Source organism: Notothenia rossii (assembly GCF_949606895.1).
Source record: "Notothenia rossii genome assembly, chromosome: 5".
Taxonomy (NCBI): domain Eukaryota; kingdom Metazoa; phylum Chordata; class Actinopteri; order Perciformes; family Nototheniidae; genus Notothenia; species Notothenia rossii.
In genome coordinates this window covers 47,505,241-47,526,828 of record NC_136903.1, presented here as the reverse complement: position 1 = coordinate 47,526,828, position 21,588 = coordinate 47,505,241, and the positions used below count along the sequence as shown (strand labels likewise).

The 21,588-nt window shown below is 40.8% G+C and overlaps 1 protein-coding gene across 1 annotated transcript in view; it reads right to left on the bottom strand.

Annotated features, from left to right (window-relative positions):
• LOC307039451 (receptor-type tyrosine-protein phosphatase gamma-like) overlaps nucleotides 1-21,588 on the bottom strand; it is a 1,005,384-nt gene that overhangs the window by 77,958 nt on the left and 905,838 nt on the right. The window contains exons 14-15 of the mRNA XM_079681553.1: nucleotides 19,110-19,201; nucleotides 7,601-7,692 (exon numbers count right to left, since the gene is read on the bottom strand). Of these exons, the coding sequence (XP_079537679.1) occupies nucleotides 7,601-7,692; nucleotides 19,110-19,201 (184 nt within the window). The remainder of the gene's footprint in view (nucleotides 1-7,600; nucleotides 7,693-19,109; nucleotides 19,202-21,588) is intronic.

The window sequence follows — 21,588 nt, the reverse complement described above, 5'->3', positions numbered from 1 at the left end:
TCAATAGTACTACAGTAGTGTTGTTTTGTTGAGATATGTTCTATTTTCATAAATTCCGTTTTTATTTTCTGCCTTTTGAGGTGACTTGAATCAGGTTTTATTCATTTTTATAATCGCCTTTATGTTTTTTAATAAATAAACTTTCATTCATTTTAAAACATATTATCCTGCTTGTCATGTAATGTAAGTGACAGTGGCGAGCCGTGACTTTTATACCTAGGAAATTGACTTAGGCGTACCTTTGATGATCAAATCACTTAAACACAAAGTCCATCCTCCTGTCCTTTTGGATGAAGCACTTGATGGCGGGTCATTCAGCTGATCCTTTGCTACTCCAATTTATCATTGTAACTCAATCTTGAAAATGACTCTGTAAATAATTTCGAACGATGTCATCACTATCACTGAAGTGAGCCATCATTAACAAATGTATGCTAATCATAAATCTATCGATCATAAATCTATCGATTAGATTTATGATTAGAAAATTATAAAAGTAGGGTAGACATGTGGATATTATCCGGCAGAACAAAACGTGCATTTATCTAACAGGTTGATTACACAGACCTTATTTTGAGCTATTCTCCAAAACCATAGGGAGAAATCCCATTGCTTTTTTGTCGAGGGAACCCGAGCGTAGCTTACTTCCGGGTTTTAGGACGCGTCACTGCCAAGCCCACAGGAAGTGGACCGCGCCGCCCGGCACGTTCATGTTACGTGTTCAGCAGGTTCAGCACTACATGCGTTTATCTTTACCCATGGAAGCACAATAACAACGGACTGCCATCCCATGGAGCTGTAATAATGGATATATTGCACATGTTTGCTGTAATTCATCATTTGTAAAATATTATACTACATGTATACCAAATGTTTTATTAAATAAAGTTAATATTACCGACGTTAGATTAACGTCCCTGTAGCTTCTTATTGCACTAAGAAGCTTATTGCACTGTGTGTGTGTGTGTGTGTGTGTGTGTGTGTATATATATATATATATATATAAAAAAAATATTTATGAATGATTAGGCATACTGTTCTACAGTGGGTGTCCCCCCCTCCCCCCCACCCCACACTGCTGTCACTGTCTCTCACACAGCAGCTGCTCTCCTGGTTCGACCTGTGTGGTCTGACTTAAGCTTCTTTACCCCTCCTTCTCTTCCATTCCACATTCATTTTTCAGCTAAATAGTGTGTGCTTAAATGAGTTACATCCCTTGCTTAGCAAAATTGTTTATTTTCTTGACCAAGGGTATGGTACATGGTTTCATCAAGGACATCTTTTTCTTGTTTACTTTTTTTTTCCTAATTAATCTCCTATGTGTATACTGCCTTATGGCTCTTTCTTACAATCCTTAAAATGACAGCGAGCCATTCTGGGCTGACAGCCAGTTCATTATGTCAGTGTTTAATGTGGAGTTCCTGCCAGGCAAACAGCTGTTGGCTGCTCGATCAGCATGACCACAGGGAAGGCAGGCGCTGGATTTGGATCTGACCCCTTGGCCTACCGTCATGTTTTAGCACTATTATACATTGAGGCATCATACTAATTGGGAAGGGGATTTATTTTTGGTGTGACAAACTGCATGTTGAGTATGTGTGAGCAGATCAGGTTGCAGGTTTCATTGGAAGATAATGTCACACAAAGACAGGTGATGTGATGTGATGAGCAGATGGTGCAGGCCCATGGCACAGATATACCCTCGTAACTATTAAGTTACTCATTCAGGGGTCCAGCTTAGTACACCCATGTTCCTTTTTCTAGGGAGAGCATGGACCAGGGCTGCAGTCGAATAGTCCATTTAGCTTAGGAACCTTCCTAACGTAAGTGAAATGACCCGGAAGTCCCTCGGTGGCAGCCATGATAAGTGCCGTTCAAATTCTCTAGAGATGATAGGAAAGGAGGTTTCAAATTTCCTTTACAACCTCCTTTAGCTTAAGAACCACTGGACCTCCCTTACCGAAAGGAGAGGAGAAAATGCTGCCCCACAATGCCTTGCAGCCGCAGCATTTGCGTCACAGTCGGCCGTTCACGGAAACAACCGATTATGACCGAGAAATTATATCATGAAAGTTACGGTGCTTATTAAGCATTTTAAAACGAATGTGGTAACTTGCCAAAGTGCTTTGTTTTGAACGTTCATAAGTATTATAATCAAAAAGAGAAATATGAACCTTAGTTTTTACTGAAATGATCAAATAAAGTCAACATTGCACAGACTTTACTGAGCTGTGTGGGGTTTGTTCAACTTTGTAAAGATGTTTGAATGGTGATATACACATTGATAGTCCCAACACTGGTCCTTAACATCTAACGCGTTACAAACTAACGCGTTACTGTAACGCAACTACCTTTTGCGGTAACTAATAACGTTACTAGTTACCTATTCCCATTCAGTAACGCCGTTATAGTTACAGTGATTTAAACGAGTGCGTTAATGCGTTACATTATGTGATCCAACTGAACCGAATCTCCCTACGGATGTAACTTACAGGCGAATACAGTGATGTCCTCTCACAGTGCCATGGAAAAGTGAAAGTGACCAGAAAGGAGTGATGATTGGTTAACGCGGGGTAACATTTCAGGGTAAGCCAATCAGAGACAGAGTTGGGCGGGTCTTGCCTTATGGGGAAAATACACACAAAAACACTTGCTAACACACACACATGGCAACGCCCACCACCAGCTTTACTGAAAAGCATCTCAAGGTATTACTTATAAGGCTGAAAGCACCTCTTATTAAGTGTATCCACCATTATTGATTTTGTTTATGCTAAATGGCCAGATGTGAGGTAAATTATTTCACTGTTAGTTTGTTTTTGTGAGGCTGAAAATAGTTTGTTTGTCTTCAGTGTCAGTCTGACAGTTTATTATGTATTTAATTGTTACTGCCAAAAGAGTGTAGTTCTTGTTTAATTGTTACACTGCCAATATAGTGTAGTTATTGTTAATGTGTACACTGCCAAAAGAGTGTAGTTGTTTTTATTTCATATTGCACTACAAGTGCACTACCAAGAACTTGATTGTTGAGGCTACAATAAAGATCCCTGTCAAAATGTCTAAACATATCTTTTATGTTTTATTGTTCCACTACATTTCATAATGATAATTGCTACAATGATGGGGAGTTGTCGTTTCTCTTACTGTGCCACAAAACAACACAACAACATGTATTGTTATTATTTTTAAAGTAAAGTTAAGTAACTTGTTACTAGTTACTTTTATAATCCAGTAACTAATAAAGTAACTAGTTAGTTTTTTGAGAGCAGTAACTATCACTATTACTAGTTACTTATTAAAAGTAACTTGCCCAACACTGTTAAGGACTAACGTTTATAATACATTTGTATTTATTTTAAGATCTTTTCATAGTTCATACAATCACACGTATTGGGATCATTTGTATTAATGTGGACCGGAGGGAGAGGGTGACGAGCATAAATTTCACTTTCCTTTTTTATTTCAATTCCAACTTTGGTCATGAAGAATAAGTTTCTCTGTTGTCCACGTTCATAAAGCATAAAGCAACAGCATCAGAGCACGGTGCAGAGTCTCTAGATAAGTTTACAGTAGTCCCTCGTTCTTATTATACATCCATGTTGTAGTCCGCTGTATAGAAAACTGTAGTTTCCATAGTTTCCCCACAGCAGCAGACGCACATTTATGACGTCCGCTGGCGCATCATAAACACGTCGGATAGTGAAAGCGCAGTCTCTTCTCCTAAGTCCTTTTGAATTCTCCTATCCACTATCCCTTAACCGAGGGGTGGGCAAACTTTTTGGCTCGGGGGCCTCTATGAGTTTTGAAATTTGACCGACGGGCCCGGACCAGTAACAGATCGGTGAAATAATATTTAGCTGTCCACTCCTCATAATACACTCTGCACTCAATGTTGACCGTTTACGTGCCTTCTTATGGACCCACACAACGTTTTACTTCGCTGATTTTCTCCGCAACACCGCTCACAACAACATCAATAGAGGACTGCGTTGGGTAGTTTTTAATTATACGAAGCCAGATTAAATTAAAGAACGACTTCTCCAACCTTCTACCTTTCTCCAGAGTGCCGTGGTGTATTGTTTATTAATGTGGTTCAGCTGCATTACCGCCTGTTTATTCTCCAGTCAACTCGCGGCAGCGGCCGCTGTAAAGTTTTCATTGTCTGACTGTCACACAAAGCAGCTGATAAATATCCCCCATCCCGATAAATGAATGTGTTTTAGTCTGAAAGCTGTTTGGCATCACAACGCTGTTATGAAAGTTTCTCTAGCATTCTACAGTAGGGTGACCAGACGTCCCCGTTTTCCGGGGACAGTCCCCGTTTGTATTGGCCGGTCCCTGGAAATGTCCCAGTTTTTTAATATACAGTACGTTAAAAACACATAGCAACGACAAATAAAACGTTTCATGTCAGGAAAAGCTGGGTAAACAGACTGTGTTCATGCCAGCCCCCACTTCGGTAAACACAGTCAAGCCATCCCGCACGTTGTATTGCCGTGCACGAACATCCTATGCATTAGGGTAGAGGCCTGTAAAAACTGCCTTCAAAATAAAAGCGATATCTTGGTCAATAACAAATATACCTAGAAAAACACACCAAACATATTCATATATACTGGAGCTTAAATTAACAAATATGTGCTACATAATGTGATCAATAATAATTTAAAACAAATTACGTATAACTACCACATTATAACTGAGTGAATGTCAAATGTAAGTATACGGTTATGAAGACATATCTGACATTTCCACTGGGTGACTAATTTCAATTGATGTTGACACCATCTCACAACACTCCTAAAATAACATTACTTTCTGAAGCACAATTTAAAATGTATGCTGTCTAAAATCTCAAATTAGATCTATTGTCCATCTATATTTAGATTATTATTTAATGTAAACTGTCCATAATCAAAGAGTCATTCAAAGTCAATCAAATACTTATTTCACTTCAGGGTGATAGCAGGAGACCCCATCTAGTCAATCAAAGAAAAGCAGGACAATCTGATGTAGAATTTCAAAAATAAAATACTTTTAAAATCTCATATGGGCTATCGTCCTTCTGTTTTTATACAAGAATAAATAAAACACTGTCAAATAATCAAAGACTTATTTCACTCCAGGGGTGATAGCAGGACACCCCATCTAATCAATCAGGACAATCTGATGTAGAGTTTCAAAATAAAAGACCTTTGAAGTCTCATATGAGCTGTCTTCCTTCTGTTTGTATCCAACAGTTCAAATGTTCGAATTACATTAAACCAGAATTGTCCCCCTTTTTTCTTTAACAGTGAAGAAAATTGGATTTGTTCATGATATATTGACCGCAAAACTCAAAATGTCCCCGGTTTTCATTTTAAAAATCTGGTCACCTTATTCTACAGGTGATGTTAGCTAATCAGACTATCTTGACTACTTGTTGCTATCCTATTGAGGCATAAGCCGTTTTCTACACGCATATTTTACCGCCGTAGTTTTCGTTATGATTTCACTTGTGATGGTCACATGTAGCCCATGCAGGCCACATGAAAGGTCAAATGTTAGAAATCCGCTGTTTATTATTTAAAGTTTTACGTCCGATTTGCTCCTTTTTTCCCTCTCTGTACACAGCTCCAGTTTGGGTATTGGTCTATCATCAGATTTTATTTTTAGTTGCTGCTGTAGCGGAAGTTTAGTCAAATTATTTTTGATGAAATACTCAATCTCCACCCTCCATAATTGCACTTGCAATTGGCGGTGATGACAGTTACAGTAAGAAATTAAGTTGATGTGATTTGATTGGATTGTGAGGCATGACGTGAGCCTCATCTGATTGTCAATCCCTCCATTTTCTTTTTTTCACCAAGGGAAGCCAATTTCTAGCCTCCTCTGCAACAGAGAGTGCAGTCTACTGTTTCACCATAACATCTAGAGGGGCGCTGTTTCACTCTTTGTAAAATACTCAATGAGAATGGGGGAGAGATGGGCCGACAGAATAATTACCGAAACTAAACGAAGTGTTTTTATTTATTTATTAAGATTATAACTACAATCCAAAAAAAACAGGGGAAGCCTGGCTTCCCTTGGCCTCCAGGAGAAAACGCCACTGAGTTCAAGGGATAATTCTCACCCACCTCTTGCTCTTGCCCTGCAATTGTATGTGCAAGTTGAGCTGGTTCTTCCACCAGCTCAACTCTGTCCCTCATCATGAACGCAGGAGGCTGGCTGTATATCTGAACTTGCGCCCTCATCATTGTCTTCATCATCTTGCACTTCTTCTAAGCTGCTGATGATATAGCTTGTTTCAGCGCTGCTGCCAAAAAGGTCTGTCAATTTGCGACATTTATATGCTTCACATGCGAGTGACTTCACCTTTTTTTCTCTTGCCTTCTCGGCCCCACCTTTTTCTTTTCGTTTTCTTTGATTTTTATCCATGTTTCTTCATTCTCCCTGTCGCGGCGTCTAATCCGTCTAATCCCTTCTCTTCATGTGGCCGGTCTTTTTTCTTCTTCGTGTGTGATTTTGAAAGATAAGAACCACACAACTGCATTAGCGGCTGCTGTCGCCCTCTGTCGGCTGTCAGCGCAACTTAAATGATGACCTTAAACCATTTTTGTTTAAAGGTCCGGCCGGCCTTCAACGGCCTTTTGGCGACCGGCCGTTCTGTGGTTCTCCAGATTCTACAGATGGCCAGTCCGCCCCTGAACCCATGTATTGATTCCATCCGATAGCTGCAATAATACAAAACAGGAAAACGTCTGCCTCTTCACAATGGTCAATAACAGTGAACGGATGGTTATTAAAGTAAGGTCAAATAAACAGAAGTGTGTGGTCGCGTTCTAGTCACTTTGCTCAGCGCTACTGCTTGTTACAACTTGTATTCGCTGTACTCGCCATGAACTGTTATTGCTCAGGTTAATCTCTACCCCCTCCAATGTACGTGTGACATATTTGGTCCTTGGATCTTGCTGGCTTGGCCAGTGGGTCCAGCTGAGAGTATAGACCAGACTCCAGCAAAGGTCAATTGTGTCTAGAGTGCGCCATCTAGTGGGATCAACTGAAATTCCGGGTATTGCAGGAAAAAGGCAAAATTAATGCGGTCTTTACTATAATTCGGACAATTTTGTACCAATATTCGGCGGGCCTGGTTCAAAAGCCCAACGGGCCGTATATGGCCTGCGGGCCTTAGTTTGCCTATGCCTGCCTTAACCCCATGACGTTTCACTCAGAGGTCAAGGAATAGACGATAGGGTTAGATGTTAGGAGCTGATTTTTTTTATTATCCGACCGCAACCCAGCACTGCAGAGAGATTGAAGTAAAAACAGGAACCAAATTGAGGATGAAGAAAACTGAATTGTCCATCACTAAAACTCCTAGATTTCTCGTCAATAATCAATCAGCTAGTCTTCATTATCTTCAAATCTCTACCTTCAGGATCAGTGGTGGCAACCTGCTCTTTTTAATTATTTCACAATTTTATCAAAGCCTTGCCATCAGCATCTGATAGTGTGTGTTTCAAATGTACTGAATAACTAGTTTAGTCTGAAACAAGAAATGAAGAGCTTGGGCAAATACAGATCGCAAGTGTAAGACTTGTAACGTGACTTTACTGCTTACCTCGAAATCTTCAGAGAATCCGTGTTGCTTATTGGAGTAGAGTTCAGAGATGTGTTTGATGAAGTGCTTGACTGGAATGGCCTCCATGTCATCTGAAGAGAAGAGGCAGTGTTAAACCGGCTACACAAGAGCAGCCACTTCCTCTGAAGTCACAATGCCCCCCCCCCCCCCCCCCCCCAACGATGGGACTGGACAACTTTTTAATGGAATAGTGAATCCTGAGCATCTTAGTCTAATGTTGAGTCTTTTTTTAGTCATCAGATTATATAGAACATTTCAGTCAAACTAGTCAAGCCAAAACCAATAATTTGTCATTTTAGTCAAACTTATTTCACAATAAGATTATATCTTGTCCTTATTTGATGAAAACCACAGGTTGAATGATTAAGAAAGCAGCTTTGCAGAGAGTATCTGGTCAGTTTTATGGTGTTTTCACCAGCTGTGTTATGGCCACATTGCTTCCCTTCTGATAAAACAAGGCATTTGCTTTTTTTTCTCCGGCTCATTGTAGCGAAAATGTGGCCCAAATATCACATTGTTTCTTTCTCCCAAGCAGTGGTGACTTTAGACACCTTTCGTTGTCATTCATTTTGACGGACAGGATCGTAACATTTCCGTCATAATCCATTATTACCCGTCGAGTGCACAATTTATCACTCACTCGCGGTGACGGAGGGTTATTCGGTAAACGCGAGTGTGACCACTGCTCCCAAGCCCTGTTGTTGCCATTTTAATTTCTGTTGAATAAGGTTAGTTAAACCATGAGTTAGACCGAGTCTTCCTGACAGTTCATATTGTGCCGCTGCCCGGTGTAATTAAATCTACCGCCACGCGCAGCACAGACACACAGCTGCTGCCCAGCCGCAGCACCGGATATGGAACTGCTAGGAGAAAAACTGACTATCAGAGATGTAACGTTATCTTTGATAATATTTCGTCTCCTCATTTTTCGTCAAAGAAAGTAAAGAGAGATTTTGGCATAGTTTTTATTTAGTAAACTACATTTTTGTCTGGTCACTTTTCTTCAACGATATTGCATCATGATTTCGTTAGTTATTGTTTACTGCCGTCGGTGCCGTCTCGTCATCGTCTCGTTTTCGTCATGGAAAAAAAGGTTGTTGACGAACATATTTCTTCATAGTTTTAGTCAACGAAATTAACACTAGTACAAATCAACAAGTCCTCCAACTCATACGACCAAATGGGCCGATTGTTCAGGCCCTTATTACGACCAAATATGTTGTTTGTTCAAGCGCTTAATACGTCCTATAATTACGTTTTAAAGTTTTCGCCCTCTAGTGCAGTGGTTCTCAACTGGTCAGGCCTCGGGACCCACTTTTTACTTGTTCAATACATCGCGACCCAACATTTTGAAGCACTCAAATCTATTCAACAAAAAAACGTGCTGTAATATATACGCTTTTCAGCATTCAATATTAATAAAAGTGAAGTACAGTGCATATATCCCTTATATCCCTTCACAGAACTAAAGTATGCTTTTAAAAAAGGTTTAATGAGATGATGGAATCAAAGCTGAACTATATAAAAAGGCACACATGCTGAAAACCCAACTCCAGCAGGGGGTCTGGGGGGATTCTACCCCAGGAGATTTTTAGAAATACTAACAAACTATGCATTCTGGTACACTCTGAGAAGAAAATAAATAAATCTATTACTACCCGACATATTAATAATATTTTATGCCATTGTTTGTTTTTCACTTTGTTCTGACATCTTGCTGCGAGAAGAGTAAAGAGGAGATCGTCTGTGTGACTTACTTTAAATTGTGGGTAAGGGTAGATAGCTCCCATTGTTCTTTGACCTGTCAATCATCAAACCGGGGGTCATATTTCATTACGTGTTCATTTTTATCTGAAGTTGTACCCATGGATGTATAAAGAATAGTTCTACCGCAAAGTTGTTCTCCGTGGGGACTTCCGGCAACAATCTTGATTCTGATTGGCCTGAAGACTCGAAAAAACATCAGCAAAAATATTTTATTGAGAAGATGATCACTACGTGACAGAAGTTTTCAAAACCGTTTATTGGTCTCCGGTACTTCCAGTCCAACGCCTAGTGCATGCAGAGCGTTCGAAAATCGGGCCTTCAAAATAAAAGTTTGACTTTCCCCCCCGCCCCCAAAAAATAAATAAAAATTCAATCTTTTTTTTTTTCTTTCTTTTCTTCAATCACATCCGCGACCCACTCGAAACGGGTCCGCGAACCACCAGTTGAGAACCACTGCTCTAGTGCTCCCGTTGAATGCAAACGTTACAGATGGTCGTTTATTCACAAATAACCCTCTCTGTAAAATCCTAAATTGTAGGATAGTTTGGCCATTAAAACGCTTTTTGATTAGATTTCTAGCGAGAAGTGTATATCGTACTTTTAGAATTCACGTCCAGTCGATATGTAGGATCTATAGTTTGATAGATATTACGAAGATGATTTGAGGTATGCGGCAGCCTCCATGTAAAGTTACGGGTTATAAACAGTATTTCCGGTCTCGACGTTTTCATAATAAAACCAATGATCAAATGATTTAACAGGGATATATGGAGTACTCATCAACTAAAAAACATCAGTTTATTCTTGCTAATTATACGACATTTATTGGTTTAAATTGTGTACAATGCTTTTGTGTTTTTCTCTTTCGATTCTGAGAGACATCTTTCTGTTTTCAGAGGTTTTGATAGGCTAAAACATCGATTGTTTTAGCCGCAATGCATGTCGGGATATGGTGTTTATATGATATGAAGTTGGAAAAACATTTTTTAAAAATAGAATAATACTTTATTCCGAGTATTCTTGCTTTTCTCTTTGGAAGTCATCACATAACGGCATTGTAATACACGGTTCGGCTGCATTAAATATTAAATATCTGCCATAGTTATTCATTTATAGAGCCCTGATCAGAAGACCTTTTGACAAACTGTAAGAAATGCCGCCAAAACTGAATATGTGACGTGGATCATAAATATATTAGCAATTAAACAACATCTTACATTTCTTTTCACACAATATTCATGCAGTATCAACAATAATTCGGCTGACTTTTATATTTGATCCAATTGGTAGATAGGCTATATTTACACCATAATGGTGCACAGCTGATTGAAAGGGATTTTTTTGTAGTTTTTAAAGATATTATTTACTACCTTTCCAACTCCTCATGCAGTTGACTGTCACAGGTCTATACAGGTTCATGGTATAATGCATAAGCTTCAAATCGAGAGACTGAAACTGTATTTTCCTTTACCGTTCTGTTTTAATTTCACAATAAAGTGAATAGTCATATGTTTGATATTATTATGTGTTATTAACTATACCACTGGTTTTTTTAACCCGCACCGCCTAGTGGTTACAGCACGTTATTGAATTTTGTTGTTGAATACGTTTTATTTGATGAAAACATTGAAATATTAAGAGTAGCCTACATACAAAATTGGGGGAAAGTAGAAAGTCAATGATAGAAAATATAGAATAGAAAATATAATTCCTCCCCCCCCCCCCCCCATGCACACACTCACAATCAGAGACAGGAGTGGAGGAATGGAGGAGAACAACAAAGTGTAAAAAAGTCAAACAAATCTGCATTATTGCCCCGAGCTCTGCTGTCTTCCCGTTTGTGTCCCCCCCAGTTTCAAATTTGTTTATTATTATTTTTTAACCTCAAGCCGTTATCGTCACGGGAGAAGGACACACACAGCCTGCCCAGGTGGACGCGCAAACACGACAACGAACGTAGCGTGCGCATTCTAAAACTAGCTCACAGATGATGAGCAGGTACCGCGGTTTTGAACTACAGTATTGCATTTGACAGAAAACAACAATGAAACGCCAGCAGAAGAATAGTCTAATGAGTTGGCTGAATAAAAAGACAGGAGATGTGAGTTGGTTTATTCAGTAAATTAGTTCAGGATAATTGGATGTTCTGTCTGCACCTGTTGATGTGAGGCTAATGCAGGATTTGCTAGCTTGATGCTACCGGCATTTAGCGGCAGTGACTCAACAAATTGCCACTTAAAATGTATCGTCAGCAATGTATGACAAGCAGACTGCTTGTTTAATGTTAGACTGCTCTGGAGGGAGATGTGACGAGGAGAGGTGTCCGTTGGATGCTGCCAAACGCTCCACCTCTGCAACTCTAGCTACTCTGAGGGCCCGAGGCATACAGCTACAGTTCATGCAGGCATTCTGCGTGAGACCCTCCCTCAAATGCTCGAGGCCAAGGCAAGAGGGGCAGCGGTGATGGCCGTCCTCTGACTCAAGAGGAGCTATACAGGCCCTACATGAATGAGCCATTATGTAGGTGGCCAGATGCAGGGAAACCGGGAGCGGGTGCGAGGACACAGCCTTCACCAACTACCTGCTGAACGGGAAGAGTAGAGCAATGCTCAGACTCGCCAAACACGACATGGGATGTAAATGTCCTACACCCACGTTAACAGCAAAGGGAGTGGGAGCGAGAGCACTGCCTTCACCTAGCTGAAATAAAAATGTAATAAAGAAGCTCAACAGGACTCAACTTAGCCGGGCGGCAAGGGCGCCGGAAGCAGGGGGGCCAGGGGGCCATTGGCCCCCCCACTTTTCAGCCCTGCCCCACATTTTCGCAGCAGCAGATGCCGCGGAAAACTGTACAAATCCCGTTTCAATAATTCCCCTCTACTCTAAAGTCGCATCTAAAACGCGATCTGATCTAGCTGTGTACATTTTGTTATTTTTGATTATTATATTCAGTCTCACTAGCTTCAGGCATGTTTGAAGCTTGTAAATGGAAGATGACAGCTCTCACTCGCCACTCTGCTGTTCCTCAGCGCCGCTCCCCCTCCCTCCCGCTGAAATTATGAATGTAAGGTGTATAGTAATCATAGATAACACGGCAGGGTCCGTTAGTTTGTTTTTATCTGATTTCAAATAAGCAAAGTCTTGGCTTTCAGTACATTAAACTTGTTTCGGCAAATTCAGATGATAAATAGGCCTACAACTTTGAAGCTTGTAACGGAATAATTACAAGTGGAGAACGGAGTAATTTAACGTCACTGCAGGCATAACAACAGCCGGTGTTTCTCGTGAGTCTTTTCCCCGGGAAACAAACACAATACACACAAACGCAAAAATACACAAACACACATGTATATACACGCGGCGCGGAACACTGTACAAATCCCATTTCAATAATTCCCCTCTACTCTAAAGTCGCATCTAAAACGCGATCTGATCTAGCTGTGTATATTTTGTTATTTTGTATTGTTATATATATTCAATCTCATTAGCTACACGCATTTTTTAAGCTTGTAAAGGGAAGACCACAGCTCGCCTCTCACTGGCCACTCTGCTCTTCCGCAGCGCCGCTCCCCCTCCCTCCCGCTGAAATTATGAATGTAAGGCATAGTAATCATAGATAACACGGCAGGGTCCGTTACAGTTCGTTTTCATCTGATTTCAAATAAACAAAGTCTTGGCTTTCAGAATATTAAACTTGTTTCGGCAAATGCAGATGATAAATACAGGTTTGAAGTTTGTAATGGCATAATTACAAGCGGAGAACTGAGTAATTTAACGTCACAACAGGCATAACAACAGCCGGTGTTTCCCGTGAGTGCAGTAATCCAAACGAAAATATCTTCCCTCCGTAGTATTTTTGATCATTTGCTCCGCTAATAATCAATCAGATCGATGGATTCCAGAGAAGAGAAACACTTTAAAGGCCTTTTTCTCAAAACGATGACTCTGTAACAGTCATTATATAATGTGACATATTTTGCTTAATATTTGGAGTACAAAAACAATCCTGATTTCATTAGAAAGCTAGGAATCAAAATGTGTCTTCGGGTCAATGCGAACGATTTCGATGGAGCAGGTCACTTTGCATTAGGTAAAATAAAGCAGGCAGACATAACAGGAAGAATATGTACATTTTAACCCAATCAAATAGGACATTGTCACACCATTCAAATGTATCCATGTAAATTAAAACCAATAAAAAAGCTTAGATTTGTTTATTTGTTACGTTGTTTACTTTATTTGTTACGTTGTTCTGCTGTGTGTGTCAGCCGTTAACCTAGAGATAAAAAGAATATATACACTTGCAAACATGTCAGAAGAACCAGCGCAGAAGAAAACTAAATACGGTCAATCTAAACTTAAATTTAACAACTGGAAGGTCACATCCCTGACTACCACATCTCCGGAGGCTGGACCTTCTTCAAACAGCGAAGCCAGATGAACCCAAAAGCAGCAGCTCTAGTCTGCGGCCGCAGAAACTGTCAAAACCGCCGCCGACCCCACCGCCGCCGTTGTTGAACCGAAACAGGCTGGTTCCAACTGCATGGAGGTTTGCTGTCGGGACATTGAGGCGGTTAAAGCTGTACAGCTAACTATCAGAAAAAAGGAGACCGCTAGTAGATTATTTGGGCAAAGAGAAGGTACTTCAACGCAGAATGGTACAAAAACAGAGTGGTTAATTCTTTGCAAAACCACTAAACGATAGTGATAAATTGCGATGTTAACAACCTCATGATGACCTCATTTTTTTTAAAACTTAGGATCATACCTGTGTTTAGTCTAGAAAAAGGTGAATGTGTGCATTTTATTATAAAATTGTGTATATTTACAGACTGTTGCAAACACTAAGAAGCTTATAAACATCAGGTTTAAAACTAAGAGCTTTACAAAAAAGTAACACAATTAAAGATGTTTGGAGTTTTATTTGAGTTATTCATTTACATTTTTTGTCAAAGAGATACTGATTTGAAACCGTTGTAGCCGTTACGGCATTTCCTGTTTCTGCCGGAGAGAGGGGAGTTTGTCCCAAAGCTTGCCGCTGTATTTACTCCCTCCATCTGACAGGAGGGAGCCTCATGTGTCACTCCACGGAGTTCACTCCGTCACGGAGGGGGAGTGTCTAGGGCGTAGTTTGGGATTGGGCCATACACACGCACTTTTTTTGGCCCCCCCAATTCTAAAATGAATCCGGCGCGCCTGCCGGGCGGTTGCTGCTAACAATCAGGCAACACTCTCACCAGGAGCGGGGGCGAAAACACTGCCTTCACTGGTTGGGATAATAACGAAGTTAAACATAAACACAGGCTAAAACCAGAAACTGGCCTCTAAAGAAAAAACAGCACGGATAATCCCGGCTTAATCCAGCGTCAGCCAAGTGGCTGCGCGACAGGACACGGTTAGGCTGAGCCACGCTACGGCTAACTAGTTAACCGAGGAAACACAGCTAAACTGTTAAATCAAAAATGCTAATAATAGCCCGGCACAACGCCGCGGTCAGAAACAATACAAAATAGCACAGCAAGGGCAACTTCTGGGAGAGGGAGCGGAAACGCTGCCGTCACCAAAAAAGTTAAAGCCAAATAGTAAACAAGACAGAAATCAGGATCAGTTTAGCTGGGAGAGGGGGCGGAAACACTGCCATTACCGACCAAGCTGACACCAACCTGTCCGTCGAAGTGTTCCGCGTAGCCGGCCACAGCTCCTGGGGGACGGGTAGCCCGTAGCCCTGACTGGAATAGTCGCGAAACTGCACGCAGCCGGCTGTATGCGGAGAAATCCTTAGATCTAACGTTCCTACAAACGCTTGTAGGTTACAAAAATGCAACCACGGTACTCTCGCGAAGCGAGAAGATGAAAAGGAAACAATCTGCTAATGACGCCGGCCTATGTAGCCGTCGTCACGTGGGTCACAGGTGACTTTTTTGTTATTAGGTACTCGAACTGCGCATGCGTGCAATGGATATATCCAGTGCTAAAGCACCGCCTCTGGTGGTCAGTAGGGACGAAATAGGACTACAATTTAATTTCAACCGTGAAATCTCCATCTGCTAAATTACCAACAAAGGTTGAAGAAGTATTCAGATCTTGTACTTGAGTAAACGTAGAAGTACCAGAGTGTAGGAATACTCTATTATAGTAAAAGTCCTGCATTCAGAATGTTACTCAAGTAAAAGTACAAAAGTATTCTCATCAAAATATAGTGAAAGTAGCGACAGTAAAATTAGTGATCGTGCAGATTGGTCCATTTCAGAATAATATATATGATATGATATGAAAGCGTTCTCAAAGCTGGTAAAGGTGCAGCTAGTTTGAATGACTTTGTATACTACAGGGTAGCTTGTGGATTTACTCCAGGTGGAACTAAAGTCTGATTCAACACTTGATTCTATTTCACATCATTATTTAGTTAATTCCCACCTCTGGTTACCAAGGTCAAGATGGAAGTCCTTATCAAATCTTCTGGGAGTGATGTTTGCCTGCAACCACAAAGAGATAGAAAGTTGTCCTTGTCGTAGGTCAAGGCAACATTTCCATTTATTTGTATTCACTGTTATGTTTATTTATTACCCTAGATCAGGGATGGGCAACTTTGATGGTGGTGGGGGCCACATCATTGATGTACTGGCCACCAGGGGGCCGCAGATTCACTTGGAACACACTCACACAAAAATTCCATGTGTTGTATGTAATTATTAACAAATATACTAAGTCTGACATCTTCAATGACATTTTACAATCGAAGGGAACATCCCCAAAAACTGGGAACATCCTCTAATAAGCTCACTCAACAAATATCAGTTCACAGAAATGTTATTTCATTTTTGCAAGTGGTATGTTTGTATTGAACAGGTTATTAAACAGTGGAATAAAACTATTTTAAACTATTGGAAAGCACGGTGTGTGTGCATTGAGATTAACCATTAAGATGACATACACATGAATTCATGAACACTAACCCAGACATTAGTTGTCTAACTTGAACCTAAAACACTTGTAGCCTGTCTCTGCATTCCCCTTATTCCACAATAAGGGGAATGTTAACACAGAGACCTGTCAGCCTGCACTATGCTGTTCCTCAGCACCACTCCCCCTCCCTCCCTCTGAAATTATGAATGAAAAGCGTAGTAATCATAGATAACACGGCAGGGTCCGTGACAGTTTGTTTTCATCTGATTTCAAATAACCAAAGTCTTGGATTTAAGAATATTAAACTTGTTTTGCCAAATTCAGATGATAAAAACAACTTTTAAGCTTGTGAAGGCATAATTACAAGAGGCAACTTAACGTCACAGCAGGCATAACAACAGCCGGTGTTTCTTTTGATTGTTTTCCCGGGAAACAAACAGAATACACACAAATGCGTCACAGATTATTTCGCGGTATTTGAAATCATGTATGCAGCTCGTGACGTAACTAGGAGTCTAGTGGACGGTATCAGTACTGCAAGTAAAAGAAAAATGTAAACATTTTTTTTTTTTATTAATTACGTTGTTTATAAATTTATCTGAGGGCCGCAAAAAGAGGAGGTGGGGGCCTCATGCGGCCCGCGGGCCGCCATTTGCCCATCCCTGCCCTAGATACTCAAAATAGATGGCTAGATGTTAATAAAGACCAGTGATATGAGCATAGCATGTTCTCTCATGGAACTAAGTGGTGCGTGAGTCCAATCACAACAAGAAAGCTTGCATAAGTCATTTTCTGATGTTGTGTTGTGGGAGCTTTAAGCAGGACAGCTCAGGAATGTGTGCATGTTTCAGCTGCTGCAGACAAACTGTAGCCAAGTGGTCGTTCTTCAGTGGCTGACAGCATGCATACTGTAGCTGAACTGGACCCAGAGGATTGGGGCCCGCTCAATTAAGAGGATGAAAAAACAGCTAAAACTCTCTCAGTGTGCCCCCAGTTTAGTCTTCATCAAATATTAATAAGAGCACACACTCGCTCGCTCTCACTCTGTCTTGCAAGATATTCATTTAGGTATGCAAATATGTCAAAAATGATGTGTGTCAGTTAACACAGCAGGTAGGGTGTCCAATTAGCTACAAGGAGAATGGACCCAATCTCTTTTTATTGCTTTGGCATATTTACATATTTAAAAGTTTGATCAGAAACCTAACCAGAAAAAAAGAATGGCATTAGTCTATTGATCAAAACCTTTTAATAGTCTGTGTTGATATTTTCCTGACCTCTTGTGGTCTTGGGGGGGTCTTTGAAATAAAGATATTGCCTTTGGGACACAAAGCATTGATAGTTAGATGTTGTTTATCTCATCTGTTGGTATAATCTTAGCTAGGAGGTCAGTACAAATTATATGACTGTTTACATCCAGTGTTCTTAAAAAACAACAACATATGTACCATAAGTGGTTGTGATTACCTTAACTGATGGTGTGTGTGTGTGTGTGTGTGTGTGTGTGTGTGTGTGTGTGTGTGTGTGTGTGTGTGTGTGTGTGTGTGTGTGTGTGTGTGTGTGTGTGTTTAATGGAAGGTGCTCTGGTAAGTGCTGCTGCCTGCAGCTTTATATTCAGCATTGGGTCTTAAAGCGGATTATGGGATGTGTGAGGCTCTAGGCCTGAGCTTATTGAGACAATTAACACAGCTAACATATGGTCAGACAGCACCCTGTCTGCTGCACACACTCTGATGCCCACACACAGTCCCTGATATTCAGTCTCAAATGTCTGTCGAGCTACACTTCCAGTGGTCATCACAATATCATACGATATCACACCACAGTGCATAATGTTGATTCCAAAACGGGCTCAGATCCTGCTGAGAGAAAAAATAAAACCAATGGCAGACCCTCTATGTCTGTTCTGGACTCTGCCGTGCTGGGCACACTGGCCCTGGTGGGAATGGAGGCCTTTGAACTGAGCCAAGGCCCATTGTACTGTGAAGAGGCCCCACACGCTTTAATTGATTTTACAGGTTTGGATCCAAATCCTGGATCTGGGGGCTCCAGCTGGAGCAGCTTTCAGGCTCCGCCGAGGTTTTATGTCTGTTCTTTGTAATGATTCATCACCCCCCCTGCCTCCATATTTCTCTTTCTTTCTTAGTTAGCCTTACATTAAAAAAAAAACTAAATTCATACAGAATTATCACTTACTCTCAACATTCGATGTTGTTGTTAAACCAAGGTAAACTTTGTTCACCCAAACCAGCCAATAATCTCTGGGAAAATATTTGAGAGACAGCTTTTAAAGGTGAAATTTCATTGATCAACAATCATCTACACTGAAATAACTGAAAAATTGACTTTAAATTAAATGAATTATGTCAACAAATGTCACATAACTGTATTAGGTTAGTTACAATTTGTAATTTTTATTTAAATGTAATTGTATTGCTTTTTAGAGTTATGTGAAATCTGTTTACATCATTAAATTAAACATTTCTTTATTGACGACAATGTTTATTAGCAGCTCTGAGCCACAAGACCTGCAACATTGACGGTGACAACAGAGTATCTGAGAGCAGTTACAGTAGTCGGGCTGTGGAGAAATATTTAACAACTGCCGATTCTCCAATACGAGATATCAGAGGGAAACAGAGTGAACCTGTTTGATCCTTAAATGAGGTCCAGTCAGTGGGTAATGCTTGAGAGCACAATGTCCTGTACTACCAAAATATATTCCATTACACATCAACAAACAAATAAATAACACTTCTGAAATCTCTTACGAGTTTTGCATAGGAATTATAAATGTGCTGTGTCAGGTTGTTACCTGGAATGGGGATGACGGGGTTTGTCTCGTTGGGGACCACCCTGGGGGAGTTGCTGTCTTCCACATAGAAGTGGGCCGTCTGGAAACAGCGCCTGACAGAAAGAGAAAGGTTACATTTGAACAAATTCTTAATCTCCATGAGTAAAGTTTTACAAACCCCAAACTAATTCCTAACCTCACTATTTCTGTTAAAAAACAGAAACAGGGTTTTGATACGATGAAAGTACTGTAAAGCATTAAACTCCACTGGATGAGTCGGTTAGCAGTCTGGACATGTGTGTCACTAATGAGAAAATAGAAGTCTTTATGCTTAAATGTATTATTATTTATATGTACAGTATATACACTGCCAGTTGCCCGTCTTGGTTTAATACATGGGAAATGTCCCAACTTGTGACCTCTTATCAATGTTGTCGGGATAATTACATATTTAAAAGTTTGATCAGAAACCTAACCAGAAAAAAAGAATGGCATTAGTCTATTGATCAAAACCTTTTAATAGTCTGTGTTGATATTTTCCTGACCTCTTGTGGTCTTGGGGGGGTCTTTGAAATAAAGATATTGCCTTTGGGACACAAAGCATTGATAGTTAGATGTTGTTTATCTCATCTGTTGGTATAATCTTAGCTAGGAGGTCAGTACAAATTATATGACTGTTTACATCCAGTGTTCTTAAAAAACAACAACATATGTACCATAAGTGGTTGTGATTACCTTAACTGATGGGGTGTGTGTGTGTGTGTGTGTGTGTGTGTGTGTGTGTGTGTGTGTGTGTGTGTGTGTGTGTGTGTGTGTGTGTGTGTGTGTGTGTGTGTGTGTGTGTGTGTGTGTGTGTGTGTGTGTGTGTGTGTGTGTGTGTGTGTGTGTGTGTGTGTGTGTGTGTGTTTGTTTAATGGAAGGTGCTCTGGTAAGTGCTGCTGCCTGCAGCTTTATATTCAGCATTGGGTCTTAAAGCGGATTATGGGACACACTAGGGGGGTTTCACCAACTAATCGACTAGTCGACTACCTTTACCACTAGTCGGCGCTGTAGGCCCTAGTCAACTAGTCGTGAAAAAAATGGAGGTAAACGAGGTGCTGTAAAATGCTACAAAACACGTCCGACATTCTTATGTATGGCAGTACTTCAACGAAGATGTAACCAACTCCACAGTGAAGTGTCAGTTGTGTACAGCTGTACTGAAGTACAATACAAATGCATCTGCTATGCGCAACCATCTGAAGATGAAACACCCGCTGCCGACAGCTAGCACTAGCAGTAATGCTAGCACCAGTGAGCAACGGACCGGCGTCAGCACTGAACAGAGGCAAATGAACAGCAAGAAAACACCGGTCAACAGTGATGCGGATGATGAGCTACGGGATTACTGCCAGCGGACACCGCATATCCCCACAATGGATAATCCACTGGAGTGGTGGGCAGAAAACGTGCACCGCTTCCCCCGCTTTCGAGGAGCTACCTGGCTATTCCTGCCACAAGCACCCCGAGTGAGAGGGTTTTTTCCCTGGCAGGCAACGCTGTCACCCGAAAGCGGTCAAGCCTCCTTCCCTCACATGTCGATGCGTTGGTGTTCAAACCAAAAATATGGAAAGGTGGACGTTATCGTGGAGGACAGCGAATAAAGTGTTGCGCAATGCGCTGTTGCGCACTGGATTTACGTGGCATGTATGTAAACAAGAGTTTTTTGCTGTCGATTTTGGTGAGTCCAGTTACTGTTTGTTATTTACTCAGCCATGTAACACAAATTAAAATGCAGTGTTTAATGTTACTGTATGAGTTCCAATAGAAATACAGTTGTAAAGCTCTCTTTGTGTGTCTTTATTATGACGTAACGACTAGTCGACGAGTCGACTGCTATTTTGAAAAACGTGTCGACTAGTAAATATTGGTAGTTGTGAAACCCCTAACACACACACCCACGCGCACGCACACGCACACACAGTGTGCCTGCTCAAAGTGATTGAAGTCATACACCGCATGTAAAATGAGTCATGCAGGGAAGCGTTCAGCAGCACACACACATCATTAGAAGCCTCCTGTCGTGTTTTGCTCTATAACGGTGACTTTGACAATTCTCAAATGTAGTGTTTGGCATGAAACTGCTTTGAAATGGAGATCTAGAACCCGGTATTTAGAGACAAGTTGGAGTTTAAATGTAGAAGAAATAGGCAGAAGAGGTATTACATGTCTTCTCTCTCAGTGAACATGAACAGGATGAACACAAATCCAGGGACAGAGCGTGAACAAGAGGAAACTAGCAGTTTACATCCAGCTGGTGGCTACTTCCACAAAACTGAAGTCACATTATTTAAAACAACACAGTAGGTTTTGGGATTCATTTTAGGGTTGAAAAAATCAATGTGTCATACTCATGTTTCAATTTATGTTTTCGACAGCCACATGGCTTGGATTAAAATCATAGACTGTATATATAAATGGACGTAGGGTCCGTGACGTCACCCATAGGATTCTGCAGAGT